Raw genomic sequence first — 16245 nt, forward strand, 5'->3', positions numbered from 1 at the left:
ACCCTAACCCTAGACACCAACACCAGCATAAGTTGGTATGTTCTTTGTCGTTCAGGCCCCACCGTTTGCAACCAAGCCGTCGGATTCGACTCCATCACCTGCTGCATGCTTCAGAGTTCTGAACTGTGTGCAAGTCTTCTTCTTCTCTGATCATAAGATGGATGTATTCCCTCAAAAAGACATAAATACAAGAAACATCTACTTCAAATCGACGCTGTAGTTCCTGGGATAGTGATAGTTGAGACAGTGGAAGTCTCACCTGTGTGTGACATGCGGTGTTGTAGCTGCAGCATACCAGGTAAAATGTTAGAATTCCCAGATGAGATGAGATGATCACATTGCACTGTAATGCAGCTAAGCCACCCAAGTCCCAAAAGTTGTGATGATTTGTTGTTGATCACGGAGTCAACTTTTCTCCTGAGCATGATTTTGACGTCTTTATGGGCACATCTTTTTGTTTTTTCTTACTTTTTCTATGCTACTAATTCATGATCAGGAAAAGACATGGAGAACTCATGTTGGATATCTGATTATAAAGATGGAAAGACGATAAGAAAAAGTGAGGTAGTAAGGCCATGGATGATTGACTTTCTCTGACATTCTCTTTGGGACAGGTATGATTACAAATCCCTTCTCCCTTCTCCCTTGTCACCATCTCTTCTCCTATTGACTTTCGTTTTCCTATTAGCCCCCCAATCATTTTGACCTCAGGACTCATCATACATCGCTCTCAAACTATTCGTTCATGTGGCTTAGAAGATTCCTCCAATCTCTCATGATTTATGGAGGAGGAGAAAATGCATGGGGAACAACATGGCGTTTTCCAACTATCTATAGGAGACTTTCCAGCCATTTTTTACTGGTGCAGACTTTGATATGCTTAATGCATTAACATGAATGCAACTTGTTGCTCATGCATGCACATCAATTTGGCAACCAACTCATTGTCTCCTCATTTCAAGGACAAATTTAATGTCTTCAAGCTCGAAGATATCCTTGTAATACTTCATGTTGTTGAAATTGCTACAAATGCTAGGAAAGTGCAGTTTCTTCCAAGAAAAGATCCTGACTCAGTCCTTATTAGAGAACTTGACAGAAGAAGAAAATTCAAACATGGGTTTGGTGATCCATTTTTCATGATTTCGGCTGTGAAAATGTGGTATGCTGTCAGCTGATCATGGTGTCACATTATGCATCACAATATTTCTTGGTAATTTAGCACCTTGACAAGAGGTTAATCGAAGCATCCATTTAATCTTGCAAAATGTCAGACATGAACTTGCTGCCATAGAGTGAAGTAATGTGACAAAAGTCATCGGCCAAAGCAGGAACATCAGAAACATAAATCAGAACATGTATTACCACCAACAGATAAGCTCAAACATAAAGCACATCATTGTGATATCGCCAATACTCCAGCGAGCACTGAGGTGGCCTCATCAAATCTGCAGTGGAACAAACGATATCATGTTATCATAAATGTGGACTTAGTGCGCTAAAACCGCAGTCTATGAACCGAGTAACAGCAAGTAATAGTGGGATCAAATAGTTTCAGACCAGATTTAGTGTGTCAGGCTTTTGACTTTGCTGAATGGGAAGATGGAGGGAGGAAAGCTAAGATGCTGTCTGATGCCCAGCTAAAAGTTTGGAGAAACCTTTTAATCTGAAGACAATGACCCATTCCTTGTTGTAGGATATTGGTTCTGGAATTCTTTCTCTTGCAACTGTGGAGGATGTACAAATACAGAGTATATACAGAGTAGATACAAACCGAACTGCATAAATCTTTGTTGTTCTCGACTCAGTAAAAGTGAAACTTCTAAGTCTGCCTTTCTCTTCTCCCTACCACCTCTTTCTATTCTGGAACATGTCATATCAATTCAGCCCTACTCGTTTCGTATCTCATGAAGTGAATGTGTGGACTCTTTCCATCCTTTTGATGAATTGTATCAGTTCTCTGATCATCTCAGTGCTCAAGAGTGGCTGAATAGCCACCAAGATTAATCTGCTCAGCAGGTGGAATATCCACATTGAGAACCAAAATGCTTCAACATTTCAGCAAGTAATGCGCCATAGGCTTGTGACTATGATGAACATGGGAACATGCTTCCACGGTTCTACCACAGTAAGGAAATGGAGGAGACTGTGAAAGAGTATCATTAAGGGAACCCAACATGCCATCCTCCACTATAGCTCTTGCTGTGAACCCCAACTATTTATAGACCCCCCGAGGCTCTCGATCTTGCACGCTTCAACGACGACAAGCTCCATCGCCTCTTCCTTCTCACTCGCTCGATCTTGTTCTTCCTTCTCCTTCCCGATATCCTTAACCACGCAGCTCCATAGACTGTCCTTTTCGCTTGTGGTTCAGCTCAAGACTCGAGCACAAGATAACACTCTCTTAGAAGAGTCTTCTAATAGATTCTTTAGGAAGCTTTACCAGGTAGCATCGAGCTCCCTCAACCTTTTTGGTCATGGCCCAGATGTCTGGCCATCGTGAGATCCTCAAGAGAAGGTGCAGGTTGGTGAACGGACCTCTCATCGTAGGAGCTGGTCCTTCAGGTCTGGCTGTGGGTGCGTGCCTCAAGGAGCTCGGCGTCCCCTTCGTGATCCTCGAGAGATCCAACAGCATTGCTTCCCTCTGGCGAAACCGCACCTATGATCGCTTAAAGCTCCATCTCCCCAAGCAGTTCTGCCAGCTTCCCAAGCTCCCTTTCCCTGACGACTTCCCCGAATACCCCACCAGGAACCAGTTCATAGGCTACTTAGAGTCCTACGCTGCGCACTTCGAGCTGAGCCCACGATTCAACGAGACGGTACAGTCGGCGAAGTACGATGACACATGCGGTATGTGGCGCGTGAGGACCACCGCGTCAGGCCCTGAGACCGCGAACAGGAGCGCCGAGGTGGAGTACATTTGCCAGTGGCTGGCGGTGTCCACGGGGGAGAATGCGGAGCCTGTGATCCCGGAGATGGAAGGACTGCGGAAGTTCGGGGGGCAGGTCATACATGCGAGCGACTACAGATCCGGTGAGACGTACCAGGGGAAGCAGGTGCTCGTGGTGGGCTGCGGCAACTCCGGCATGGAAGTCTGTCTCGATCTCTGCCACCACAAATCCTTCCCTGTCATGGTTGTTCGCGACTCGGTAAGCCGTAAGCGAGCTTATTCTCCGTTTGCTCTGCGAACTCATCGCTGTATTTGCTCCTCAGGTCCATGTTTTACCGAGAGAGATTTTTCGGAAATCCACATTCGAGCTGGCTGTCTTCTTGATGAAATGGTTTCCGGTGAAGGGGGTCGATAAGATCCTGTTGGCCCTGTCCAGGATGATACTCGGGAACACCGAGAGGTATGGCCTGAAACGACCTTCTCTTGGTCCCTTGGAGCTCAAGCACATGCAGGGGAAGACCCCTGTTCTCGACATAGGTGCCCTCAGAAAGATCAAATCTGGTGACATAAAGGTAGTTCCTGGCGTAAAGGGGTTCTTGCATGGCTCTGTAGAGTTGGTCGACGGTCGGGTCATCGATGTGGATTCGGTCATTTTGGCGACTGGCTACTGCAGCAATGTTCCTTCATGGCTGCAGGTAAAACATGCGTCTTCTTCTCTTCCATAGCAGCAAAATGTCCTTTGCTTTCTGCATGCAGTTCCCATGTTAGTTTTGTAGTTGAGGCAGTTGGTGTCAGACACACACTGATCTTTGGATTTCAGATGCATCGAACGCTAATATGTCACATGCACTGTGAAGAAGGCAGAATAAAATAATGCTTCTGTAATGATATAGATCTTTTGACTGCATCAGAAGTTAAAAGATTCATGGTGGAATATTTGCAGGACACTGACTTGTTCAACAAAGATGGGTTTCCAAAGCAGCCATTCCCTAGCGGGTGGAAAGGGAAGTCTGGGCTTTATGCTGTTGGGTTCACGAGGAGAGGGCTCTCTGGTGCATCCCATGATGCTGTGCAGGTGGCAGAGGATATCAGCAGGGTGTGGAAGGAGGAGACCAGGCAGGCAAAGCATATTGTTGCCTGCCACAGAAGATGCATCTCACAGATCTGATCAAGAACTTTGTAGCTCCTGCTAATCTGCTGTCGCAGTGACAGTACAATTGTATAAGAATCAGAACAGGAGAGCCTCTCTGAATGCAGTCCAAGTTTTTCGGATTCATGCACCTTTCTCTCAATTCATCTCTGCTTTGCTTTTCTATGTTACAACCAATATATCAATCTGGGATCTAACCTTCCTTGTTATAGCTAGATGACAAGCACCTATTTTTATGTGGTTTGGCCACTACTACCCTGGAAGATACTGCAATCAGTCTGCATATTTCTCAGAGATCAGAAACCTGCCACTTTTGCAGGCTGTGAAACAAATCGAACACTGTGTGTGTCCCCAGGTCACATGCTAAAGGCTCATCCAAGCAAGTACTTGAAACCTTGCTGAAGAGAGCCTGGCTTCATATCATGCGTTTCTTCTTCTGTGAATTATTTGTTTCACCTCTTCATTGTCTCGATTTTGGCTCACTTAACATCTTCCACTAAATCTCCAAGGATGATACAGTGGAAAGCTTGCTTTCTGTGAAGCTGCATGACCATCACATAGCAGTGGCAGCTGATGCTTCCATTTTGATCTTGCTGTGGTAGTGTGATTTCTGTGCCAGGACCATAAGACTAATTCTTCCAAGGACTTCAAGTCATCCATCCCTCTCCCTTGGGGCTTTCTGATATTGCTTGCTAAGAGGATTCAGAAGATCCATTTCTAGCTGTGTTCATCAAACCTGCAACTCCTCACAAGTTGATATCACTTCAGCTGAAGATCCAAGTGGCTATAGAAGGAACTCAGCACATGAACAACTCTCTCATGAAACTTCAGTAACTAAAGCCTCAGTATAAGCCGTGCTGGATCACTGCATTGTCTCTTCTTTCGGAACGGAAGGCTGCGAACGCACTGGATGACCAACTTTCTCTCTCTCTCTCTCTCTGCGTGCCCTTCATGATGGCACATGTTACTCTGTTCAGCCGTGATTTAATATGGCATATGCTTGTACCTGTGCAGCCAAACCTATGCACAAGAAGCACGAACGGGTCATCAATTAATACTCCCATCGCCCATGTCCAGACTTGATCGTTGCCAACCTCGTCAGGTGCGTGATGTCGAGCACAGTTGCATCGGGAGTTGCAAGTGTTCAAACCGCTCTCAAACTGCAACAGCGCTCGAGTAAGTGAACTGCCAGTGAAACAGCCATTGCCATCATTTCATCAAGCACCAAAAGGGCAGCAAACTGTGCATTGCTTGGAAAGTTGCTGGTGGTGATTGATTGCCCTGGAGCTTTAGCACCTCATTCATTCCTTGTCCAAAGAATCAATCTTGGAGCAAGCTCTCTGGAAACTCTGGCGACCTTGATGCTCGCTGTGATCTTTGAGGAGCACACCTAGTGGCATTACCAGTAACCGTAGTGATACCTAACACGATCTTCATTCTGCGGCTCCGAGCTCTTGTCGCTTGATGCTTTCGTCTTCGAGGGATGATATTTTGATCCGGAGATTTGCTTCCCAACAATTTGTCAGATGCCTGTCAGCTTACGGAGTCCATAGGCAGCAGAAAGATAACAGTCATCACGGTGGTACGACGATGGTGATGATGATCAGAACAATAGTAAGTACGGATTTAAGAAAACCAGGAAAAATAATTTTGTTTTACATATATCAAAGCTTATAGAAATCTTTAATATTAAAAGACTTTTCAAGAAAATACTTTTTTTTTTATTTTCTCATGTGAACATAGAAAATTTCTATGAGATATATATAATCCACCAAATAACCTTCTTTTTTGGAAAATAACTTTTCTCTTTTTGTTTCTATTATCCACCACCTCATCAAATTTGAATTGGTAAATTATACCTTCTTGCTTTACTAAATCATCACTTGCTTTACTAAATTAATTCCAATTTTATCGAATCAATTTTAATTTAAAAGATATTAATTCGATTGACTTCATTGTCCTAAACCTTTAATCGGTTCAAATCGATCAAAAAGACTTAAATCTTATAAATGACGTCGGCTTAATTTCATAAATTTTATAATGTCACCCAATTGGATCAAGATTTTTATTCGATTAAATTAAATTAAATTATTTAAATATATATTTTAAAATTATAAAAATTAATTAATCAGTTAATCGAATCAGATTAAATGATTTTGCATCAATTCGATTATATATATTCGAATCAGTTCTCATTCAAACCATCAATAAAAGAAAAAACAATTCGACCTTAACGATTCAATTTGTGTTGGGTCCGGTCCATACGTGGGCTTGGACAATTTGGGTCATAAGCCCAAATCAATAATTAAGAGAGATAGGATTGTAAACGAGTGCAGCGTGCGTGTGTGCATGTGAGCGTACAATGTGCGGCGACGTGAAGACAAACGTTATCAGTTTTAGTTTACTGTAAATCTGTTATCATTACTATTGATAGTGGAAGTTTGAGGTGGACTATGGTCCTATGGTTTTTTCCACGTTAAAAGATTTAGTCTCAATGAATGATTGATTTTTTGCTCTATTGTTTATGCTGTGCTGATTGATATTTATATTTGTATATCAAGTTGGTATTTTGATGAGGAACCCAACCCATTTTGATACACAAGGGAAAAGAATATTCCGCTTTAACAGATTTTTTTCTCAACAATTTGAACACCCATATTACCATTATTTTATTTTTTATCATGACTCTCTAAAATTACTATACGCAACATTCATCTTTTTCTTTATTTTTTGATGCAAAATTAAATATACAGATGAGTAGCTTTTTTTGTTTCTACGTTGGTTGAGAAATAAACTTGTTATGCCTCACAACACTATCATAGGCTATAAGCAGCCCATTAGATCTAATTCATCTATCCTAGACAGAGGAGCCCATGAAGGAGAATTATCCATCACAACAAAAGAAATTACCCATTGCAAATGAAGAAAAATATTCAGCTTAATCATATGATAGAACTTTTATATTTTAAATATATGTGATTTTTTTTTTTGTTATAACCTATTCACATCTAGACGGATCGAAGAACATTTTTTTGAAAATTTATATTATATTTCTTTCACTTTTTTGACGTCATATATAAAAACAATTAATTCCTATAAATGGTTAATAAAGATATATAAATATATTTTCTATTTTCCCACATGGCATCACGGTCGATACATAGATCCATGTGGCATCTCATATAGCATCGGCCTTTATCTGCGCTCAATCTCAACCGTTGATCTTGCTCTGTCATCGAATGTGATGCTACGTGGACGGTCAGTTGTTAACATCAAAGTCAACAAAGGAAATTAAGACGTATAATTAAATTACACGTCATTTTTTGGTTACTGAGAATTAGATATTTTAAAGACTAATATGGTCAAATAATTTAGGATCAACTTAAAGTCATATCTAACGTTAAAGAAGGATTAGTATACATAAAGCACAAACGGGAGACTCATTCGTCAGCTCAAAAGCCTCAGCGGAAGCCGCTTCTCTCCCTATCCTCGACCAACCATCGGAATCACCTACCACATTGCGTCGGACGGAGGAGAAGCCGCCGGCGATCTCTCGTAGCTTCTCTCCGGAAGCATCCTCCGCCTGCTAGCTTATCGCCTGCGGGCATCTGCTTCTCACAGGTCGACTCGCTTGACTTAGGGTTAGGGGTTTGGTCATCCGAGTCGGTCTATTCATCGCCCCTTCCTCTGACGATGGAGAGCCAGCAGGGCTGGAAGATGAGATTCTCCTTCAAGAACGCCACTATCCTCGTCTGCTTCCTTAATCTCGTCGCCGTACTACTGCTTCTCCACGGATTTTTCGCTGCCCCCAAGCGGAGAGCCACCGCCGGCCACCAAACTGATCCGAGTGAGCGTTCTGCATCCCTCCCTCCTCGTCCTTGTTGTCTTTTCTAATCCGTTTACAATTGGGAATTTGGAGTTCCGATCCAGAAGTTGTTGAATATGCCAACGAATTCTTGTAAGAAAGATCCAGTTGGGGATAAAAAGAATTTGATTAACACTTCCCGCCTACACAGTAACCTAGGCCATATCCACAACAAATTAAATACGAGAGAAAGAATATAATTTGATCTTACGAAGGGATCGAACCATGTAATTAATATTTGTCTGCTTTTCAAGAGATGTTTATAGGCTTCGATTAGATACGATTGTTGTAGAGTTTGGGTGTCTGAAATATGCGGTACCATGCTTCTGAATCTAGGAGTGATTAAACTTTGAGGTATTAAATCTCCTGGACATCTGTCTACCCTCTGAAAAGTAATCAAATATCGAACATGATGTCAAGATTAAAATTTGAAACCTATCGATCTGGAAAAATGGGTAAGTGATGATGCTATTTGGATTTAGTAATATTAGAATGCCAACTGACAGAAGACTCTTGTGCTTGCATGAAAATTTTAGTTACTTTTAGGCTATTATGGGAAATTATAGTCAATGAGTCTCGGTGCAGACTTCAAATTGATTTACTATTTACGGATATCATGGCATGTTCCATAGCCTTTTCTATTGTCTTTGCTTTATACTTGTAGTATATGGTAAGCTCTATGATCTTGTAGAATTAATGGTTGATCGGTTAACAGGAGTTGCACATTTGATGTAATTTAGCTTGTGCAAGATGATCAAAACACAGATTTTGTGAGATTAAGAGATTGGTCATGTCAAATTAATGATACATAAGCATTTGATGCAGCAAACCTTCAGTTTAGGCATTTGAATGGTAACTGGTTTCATGCAGTGATTGCAAAAGGCGCTCGGGCGCTCGCCTAGGCGCTCGGGCGAGGCGAGGCGAGGCCCGAGCGCCTCGCTAATGTCCCAGGCGGCGCGCTTCAATCAGGCGCCGCCTGGGCGCTCGCCCGAGCCCAGGCGCTGGGCGCTTCGGGCGAGCGCCTGGGTAAACCGAACCAGAATTTTAGGTCTGGTTCGGTCCTGGTTCGGTTGTTAGTTGGTTCAATCGAACCAACTAAACCGATATAACCCCAACCCTAACCTGCTGTCGCTGCCGATCCCGATCGCGATCTCGTCGCTCGCTGTCGCTGCTCCCGCTGCCGCTGCTCGCCGATGTCGCTGCTCACGCCTCCCGCGAGCCTTCCCGCTGCTCGTGCCTCCCGCGAGCCCTCTCGCTGCTCGCGCCTCCTGCGAGCCCTCCTGCTGCTCGCGCCTCCCGCGAGCCCTCTCGCTGCTCGCGTCTCCTGCGAGCCTTCCCGCTGCTCGCGCCTCCCTCGAGCCCTCCCGCTGCTCACGCCTCCCGCGAGCCCTCCCGCTGCTCGCGCCTCCCGCGAGCCCTCCTGCGAGCCCTTCCCGCTGCTCGCGCCTCCCTCGAGGCCTCCCGCTGCTCGCGCCTTTCGCTCCCTTTCCCTTTCCCGCTGCCGCTGCCGCCGCTCGCCGCTGCTGCTGCTGCCGCTGCCGCCGCTCACCGCTGCCGCTGCCGTCGCCGCCGCCGCCGCTGCTGCCGCCGCCGCTGCTGCTTCCGCCGCCGCTGCTGCCGCCGCCGCTGCTGCCGCTCGCCGCTGCTTCCTCGTTTCTCCGTCAGCAGATTTATACTGTTAATGTGATTATATTTATTAATTATATTATATATTTTTATATTTTTATTTAAAATTTTAAATAATTATATTTATTAATTATATTTTATATATTTATATTTTAGCGCCTCGTTTCGCTCGGGCGAGCGCCTGGCGCCTCGGGCGTTTTTGGACCTTGGCGCCTAGCGCTTTTTAAATCACTGGTTTCATGTCACATATCTACTTGACTTTTGTATTGTAACTCTTGGCTGGGATATTAATTGATAAGATTATAAGGTCTGCTTTTGGCGATCATGATATTCTTTGTAGCTTGTTATGAACACAACTAAGTGTCACAATCACATGATTATCGTATATGTGGTCCAAATTATTTAGCACAAAGAATCGACGAATTATATATTGGAAAAAAGGTATGGGATATGAAGAAGAAAATAGCTAGCCTATGCATTAGAATAGAAGTGCCTGAATGATGAAATGAATAATCTTTGGATCCTTTGTGGAGAATCTGCACCATATTCACTATTTGGTTTTGTAGATATTATAATAGATCGTAGGAATTTTTCTCCATGGTTGGTTTGTTGGATTCATTAATGTTGATGTTCAAAGTTGAAGAATGCAGAACTGTCTTCTTGCATTTGACTAAAAGAAGTATTGAACCTCATGTCAAACTTGGACCCAAAAATATCATGTCGAAGTTTGTTCTACATGAAGTATTATTTTCGTGAAGTTGGTGCTTTAAAACACTTCCATGTTAATGTGGTCAAATGTCAGTTAGAGCGTCGCCTAACAAATGATGATTTTGTAAAGTAACTGATATAAAAAGTTAAAAATTGTGAATTGGAGTGGTGCAGAGTCTGCAGATGCAAGAAGAGATTAAGAGTGCCTCATAGTAGCACCTACAGATCTAAGGACCCGCTGGATGACTGCCAAATGTGAAACTTAAGCATCAGCGAGAATCAAGAGCCCATCAATTGCTTATGATCTCTCTTGTCACTCATAGCCTAATGTTTCTTCAAACATGTGATTCTTTTTACATATTATGAGGCTGAGCCTTGGCGCCTGCTCAGAAGTTAGTCCTTTACTACATGTTAGACAATATACGAGTCACAAAAAGAGCCTTTATGCTTGCATGGGTATGGCTGCAAGCATTGGCCTTCCTTAGATCCCGCACTGGTGGTAGTTATTGTGAATAATTTGAAACATTAGTGCTTGTGCATTATTTTCTTTTGGTTGGATCTAGCCTACAATGGAAAATTTTATATGTAGCACCATAGGAGCTTGGTGATGCTGTCCCTATCAGAGATCTTTGTATTTGTCTTTTTTCTTACATATTCAATTATTCATGTCCTTTATTTTTGTTTGGATACTGAAATTTGCAAACGAAGACATGAAAACACTTTCTATTGCAGCACAACTAAGGTACATTTTGGAGTCTGAAGAGATTCGCCATGCTATGGAGCCATTGGAATTAATCAAGAGGGTATGCGATTGTGTAATAGCAACTTAGTTTTTCAATCGTGAACTGTTTATCATGCAGACTGTTATTCAGTATGGTAGCAAACTTTTCATGATTAGTTAACTTTTATAAATGTTCAATGCTTGTTATACCAAGCTGAGACACTGTTTTTGGCAAATGACTTAGATTAAGGAAATCGAGCAAGAAGCATACACTGAACCAGAGAGAGAGATACAGCAAGTTCCAAAGCAGACTGCAGCAGTTGATTTGTCGAAAAGGTTAAAAGATAGGGCTATGAATGATGTCAACAGCCAGAAAGGTAATAAATCTAAGTTTTAATTTCTTACATCCTTGATTCATTTTTACCTCAGCTGCTTTCTTAGCTACTCTCTATACATTTTCTTTTTTCCTAAACTTGTTTATGCTGATTGTTATGTATAAAATCATCACACAAGCTTTTTCAGGATTTAAGGGGATATGCATGTCAGTCAGTCGTGCAAAATTCAAATAAGATTTCTGTAAATTTTCTGTGGATCAATTAAAGAGCCACAAGCTTAAAGGCAGTTTGATATCTGTCTAAGATAATTTGTAATAAGCTTTGTCGGTCTTTTGAGAATCTTTTTTTTATTTTATTTTTACAAAGACACAAATCCAGATGCTATCCATGTAAATAAAACTGTTGGTAGATTTATTTAGTTACAGATCCACAATTTCATGGGATGAGGTAATCAAATTTGCAGAAAGACATCCATAGTGCTGTTCATGAATAGAGCTGACAATTTATTAATAGTGTTTAATCCAACTGTTGTTCAACACATAAGGCCTGGGCAAAACATCATATAACATGGATTACAATTATGACATGTTATGCATCATATATGGACAAGTATCAAGCCAGAAAGCATTCAGCCCTGACCAGATATGAGAATAAAAATATGCTAGAAAATGTTCCGTGTCCAAACATATTCAAATTGCAGTTTACTCGGTCTAGATTTTGTCTGTAATAAGCATATCCTACTTTTTCACGTTTACTATACAAGTGAATCATGAATACTAGTGCAAATAATGATTTGTCTGTTTCATCAGTGATCTCACAAATTTAGTCTAACGGATCTGTCGATGTGAAGAAGATCAACTGTTTCATAAAATAAAATTTCTGGGGTTTCATCCCACAGTAGCTGTTTCTCAAAGTCTACATTATCGTGAACATGGTAGTTTAGTATTGGCCTTGTTATCACCATAGCTTTGCTGTCTGCATACAGAACAATGAAATGCTTTCAATTATGAGACGAAACGACCCTGTGCCTTGGGTCTATAGAAACCACATGATCATTGGTTGGTTGGTCATTCTCTTGATTGGATTATTCCTTTAGTAGTTGGTACGACGTCATGATTTTTTTCTAATTCGATTTTGGCAAGAAGACTATACTACTTTTGTGTACTTTCAGCTCTGGAAGAGTGGCGGATGCGGAAGATGGAACGAGCAAGACAACGGGAAATTGAGAAAAATGGAACGTTGACATCTTAGTTTGGTGGTTGCATTTGAGATCTAAGAAGAATGCTACTAAAATGTATACGTATGTGCATCAAAGCAGCTGCAGCTCTTTGAAGTTTATTTATATTTACTGTCTGTCTGTCTGCATTGGTAATTTGAGTGAACAGAAATCAAGCTGTTATTGTAAATCTAAAGATAAGGGACTTTATATGTAGTATATGTTCAACAGGACTTTATATAATTGTGCTGTAATTTCTTTTGATTGCTAAAAATTATAAATAATTGTTTTTATAGTTTTGATTAGATTAAGGATATCGTTTTGTACAGAACTCTAAGTATGGTTTATTTTCTCTGTAATTTCTCTTTCTTTATCTTATCGCATGTAATGGTGAAATAAAATAAAATAAAATAAAATCAATCTATAAAGCATGGTTATCATTACCCAATCGGGAAGTGATTCGATCAAGTCTTGGGTTATTTATCGATATAATTTTTTAAAATATATTAAATAATTTTAAAAAAAATTATGTTTAAGAATATAAAAATATTTAAACTAATGATAAAATAGTTTACAAATGATTAAAAAAAGACGATATCAACCAATGTTATAAACATAAACACATGTGATATGGTAATCACACCAAACTAGATCGATATAATTTCTTTCCTAATAATTTCATGATTGATTGGTGCAAATATCTTCTTAAATAAATAATAAAAATATTTAATTTATGAAAAAATAAAAAATCTTTCATTATAGTATAAAACCGGATTAGTTCTATATAACCCGATTGATTATTATGTGGGTTATCCAAAAAACTGATTGGATCAATCGATTCATTCTCGTTTTCCAACAACATTCAACGATAACAAGTTTTGTCATGTCATCTAACAATTGTCGTACTTGCGATCCTCTTCTACGCTGAAGGATCGACAATCCGAGATGAACTCGTCGGCTCAGAGTTGAACCCCCCGTTCACGGTCTGCTCTGTCGACCTGACCCACGACCGTTCACGCGAAGGCCAACTCCTCTCCCACGCAGACCAAAAGCCAGCCTTTCGCCTCTCTCTCCTCTCTTCTATTTCCTCCGCCTTCCCTCCCTGTCGAGAAGAGAAAGAAAGGAAGGCAGGCAGCGGGGCGGAAGCGATGAGCGGGCACGATTCTAAGTACTTCTCAACCACCAAGAAGGGAGAAATCCCCGAGCTCAAGGAGGAGCTCAATTCCCAGTACAAGGTATGCTCCTTCCCTCGATCTGATCCACTTAGGGTTTGAATGACCACGGATCAAGCCAGATGCCTTTAGATCTCCGTTCCCTTCTTTGCATCTGATGGATTTTCTTGCTGGATTTCGCGATCCTGAAGAGCTTTGGTCCATTTCTTTGATTGATGAGCTGAAAAGAACCTATTTGATCGTGAAATTATTCGTTCCTCCCTCTCTGATCTGCCGCTTGATTTAGAAAGATCGTGAGATGAGAAAAGTGTTTTAATGCTTCACTCCTAGATTTGTCTCTGCAATGTACTTTATGTTAGGGAAAAGATGCAAACATGTCACATGGGAACAAGATCTTTGCTTCTGTCTTTGTTTCATCAAAACACTGGCGTAGATGCTCGCAAGAAAATGGAGGCGTTAAGAAGAATTGACCCTTTTTATATAGATTTCTCTAGGTACACAAGGATAGAGGAGAAGAATTGAATGTTTGGCTCCAGATAAGATTCTGAGGACGTTATAGTTGAATTCGCTATGTACTCATTATGATATGCTTGCTTTTCTTTTTCTGGTTTCTCAAGGCTCTAGTATACACAGAATGGGATTGCCAATTTGTTTGTACTGAAGTCACCTGCGACGGTAACGTGATATTGTACTCACATATTTTGGTTGCTTTAGCGCATCTTTTAGAACTTTCCAGTTTTATCATGGTTCCTTACTGATAGACAGTTGTCATTTGCTAACTTCAGTTTTTAAAATGGATGAGTTTAAAAGGCTAAATTTGAGGAGACTTCATAAGCAACAATTTTAGTTATGTGACAAAAACTAAAGTGCACTTGGTGGATAGGCAAATGCCTATGTCCTTTTTCTCCTTTCTTGCAAGCCCCTATGGATAGACGAATGCACTATGGTGGGCATGGTGAACAAGCTATAAGTAAATTACTTAATCGGAACACCATGATCCTATGAGGAGTTATTTTCCTTTTCTAGCAGTAATTTATGAATTTTCATGATTGACTACTTCACTAGGAAAAAGATAGTATGGATCTGTTGTTTCCAGTTGTTCTCCGCTATTAGATATGGCATGTTAACATGATTCCATGATATACAAAGAGGACATTATCTGTTCATTCAGGAACTTTTCTTTTATAAATCTTTTGTTTGTTTATTTGGTTTTATTCGGTTGAAATAATGATTTGTGCTAACCTATTCTGTAGGATAAGAGGAAAGATGCTGTGAAGAAGGTTATAGCTGCAATGACTGTTGGAAAAGATGTTTCATCATTGTTCACAGATGTGGTAAACTGCATGCAAACGGAAAATTTGGAGCTGAAAAAACTCGTCTATTTGTATCTCATAAACTATGCCAAAAGTCAACCAGATCTTGCCATACTTGCTGTGAATACATTTGTGAAGGTAGGAAATTGTGCACTTCCTATTTCTATATTCACGAGTCGGGTGTAGTTGTCTCATCTGGCAATTGATCGAAGTTGATCTTTTGGTTTTAAAGGATGGTTGTTTTTTAACTTTTAAATACTGAATTTTGTACTTTATGTATTCACAGTTTCTTTATGCAATTTCCAACTTCTGTTTAAATGGTTTATTAACCAAGTAATTGTAACATTGAAGCACATTAATGGTTTACAAATGAAGGTGGAAAATGGAATCTTGGAATAATTTATAGAATCTGGACTAGGTCTGATATTAATAACAATTTGGATCTGCCATATGTTTGGACGAATCATTAGTGATGCATATGTATAAATCTCACTGTTTAACTTGTTGTACTTTCATGTGACAAACAAGCAGTCATTGCTTCAGAAATTTTACAGGATTTGTTCAGTATATCATAGAGAAGATTTTAGTCAAAATTTATTTCTTTATTTTAATTTTTAATCTAGATTATCTCTAAATTTAGGGAAAGGAGCTTATGATGATTGACTTCAATATTTTAGCTTCATTTAGCAATATGTGTTAAGCACTGGCTAAAATATCAAACTATGGGCAGCTACATAGATTACAAACCTGATAAACATTACAATGGAACCAATTTATTTGGACCTAGTTCTCTTTTTTACAGTAAAAATATATGTTGTCTAAATTGCAAGATGATTATCTTGGACGAAGGAAGAACCATTTTGCGTCCATGATGTTTTGAAAGGTTTCAGAAGTTTGGATTGTTCATCAATAGCCAAACTTTTGACTAACTGTTCCAGATAGACTTGCGTGGCGGCTTATTGTTGATTTGTTGATGTTTTTAATGCATTTCTGTACTAGTCATCGGATAAAAATTATAAATATCGTAGTTGTTGGTTGTGAATTTCATTGACTTTTTCAGGATTCTCAAGATCCTAATCCGCTAATTCGAGCTTTAGCTGTGAGGACAATGGGTTGCATTCGTGTTGACAAAATAACAGAGTATCTGTGTGATCCCCTTCAGAGATGCCTCAAGGTCCTCATCTATTTCTCCATTTTATAACCTTTCCAGTGTCTGTCTCTACTCCCTTTGTATCTTTGGTTTTGTGTTGTA

General features: G+C 40.4%; 3 protein-coding genes across 4 annotated transcripts in view; all 3 read left to right on the top strand.

The window, feature by feature from the left end:
- Window positions 1-2382: 2382 nt before the first annotated feature.
- On the top strand, window positions 2383-4411 carry LOC135634321 (probable indole-3-pyruvate monooxygenase YUCCA3). Its single transcript, XM_065144709.1, has 3 exons — window positions 2383-3146; window positions 3211-3582; window positions 3831-4411. The coding sequence occupies exons 1-3, from the start codon at window positions 2475-2477 to the stop codon at window positions 4053-4055; spliced, it is 1269 nt and encodes a 422-aa protein (XP_065000781.1). The 5' UTR covers window positions 2383-2474; the 3' UTR covers window positions 4056-4411.
- Window positions 4412-7474: 3063 nt separating this feature from the next.
- Window positions 7475-12813, top strand: LOC103973107 (uncharacterized). 2 transcript variants are annotated; one of them, XM_018821322.2, is made up of 5 exons: window positions 7475-7658; window positions 7746-7884; window positions 10969-11039; window positions 11202-11334; window positions 12464-12813. In XM_018821322.2, the coding sequence occupies exons 2-5, from the start codon at window positions 7755-7757 to the stop codon at window positions 12541-12543; spliced, it is 414 nt and encodes a 137-aa protein (XP_018676867.1). In that variant the 5' UTR covers window positions 7475-7658; window positions 7746-7754; the 3' UTR covers window positions 12544-12813. The 2 variants fall into 2 exon arrangements, with proteins under 2 accessions (XP_018676867.1, XP_009385857.1); XM_009387582.3 differs by having other exon boundaries at window positions 7475-7884.
- Window positions 12814-13398: 585 nt separating this feature from the next.
- Window positions 13399-16245, top strand: part of LOC135634043 (beta-adaptin-like protein C) — a 14499-nt gene continuing 11652 nt past the window's right edge. Inside the window, exons 1-3 of the mRNA XM_065144174.1 lie at window positions 13399-13743; window positions 14934-15131; window positions 16054-16167. Of these exons, the coding sequence (XP_065000246.1) occupies window positions 13657-13743; window positions 14934-15131; window positions 16054-16167 (399 nt within the window). The 5' untranslated portion in view covers window positions 13399-13656. The remainder of the gene's footprint in view (window positions 13744-14933; window positions 15132-16053; window positions 16168-16245) is intronic.

The sequence above is a fragment of the Musa acuminata genome, chromosome BXJ3-3, assembly GCF_036884655.1.
Source record: "Musa acuminata AAA Group cultivar baxijiao chromosome BXJ3-3, Cavendish_Baxijiao_AAA, whole genome shotgun sequence".
Classification (NCBI taxonomy): Eukaryota; Viridiplantae; Streptophyta; class Magnoliopsida; order Zingiberales; family Musaceae; genus Musa; species Musa acuminata.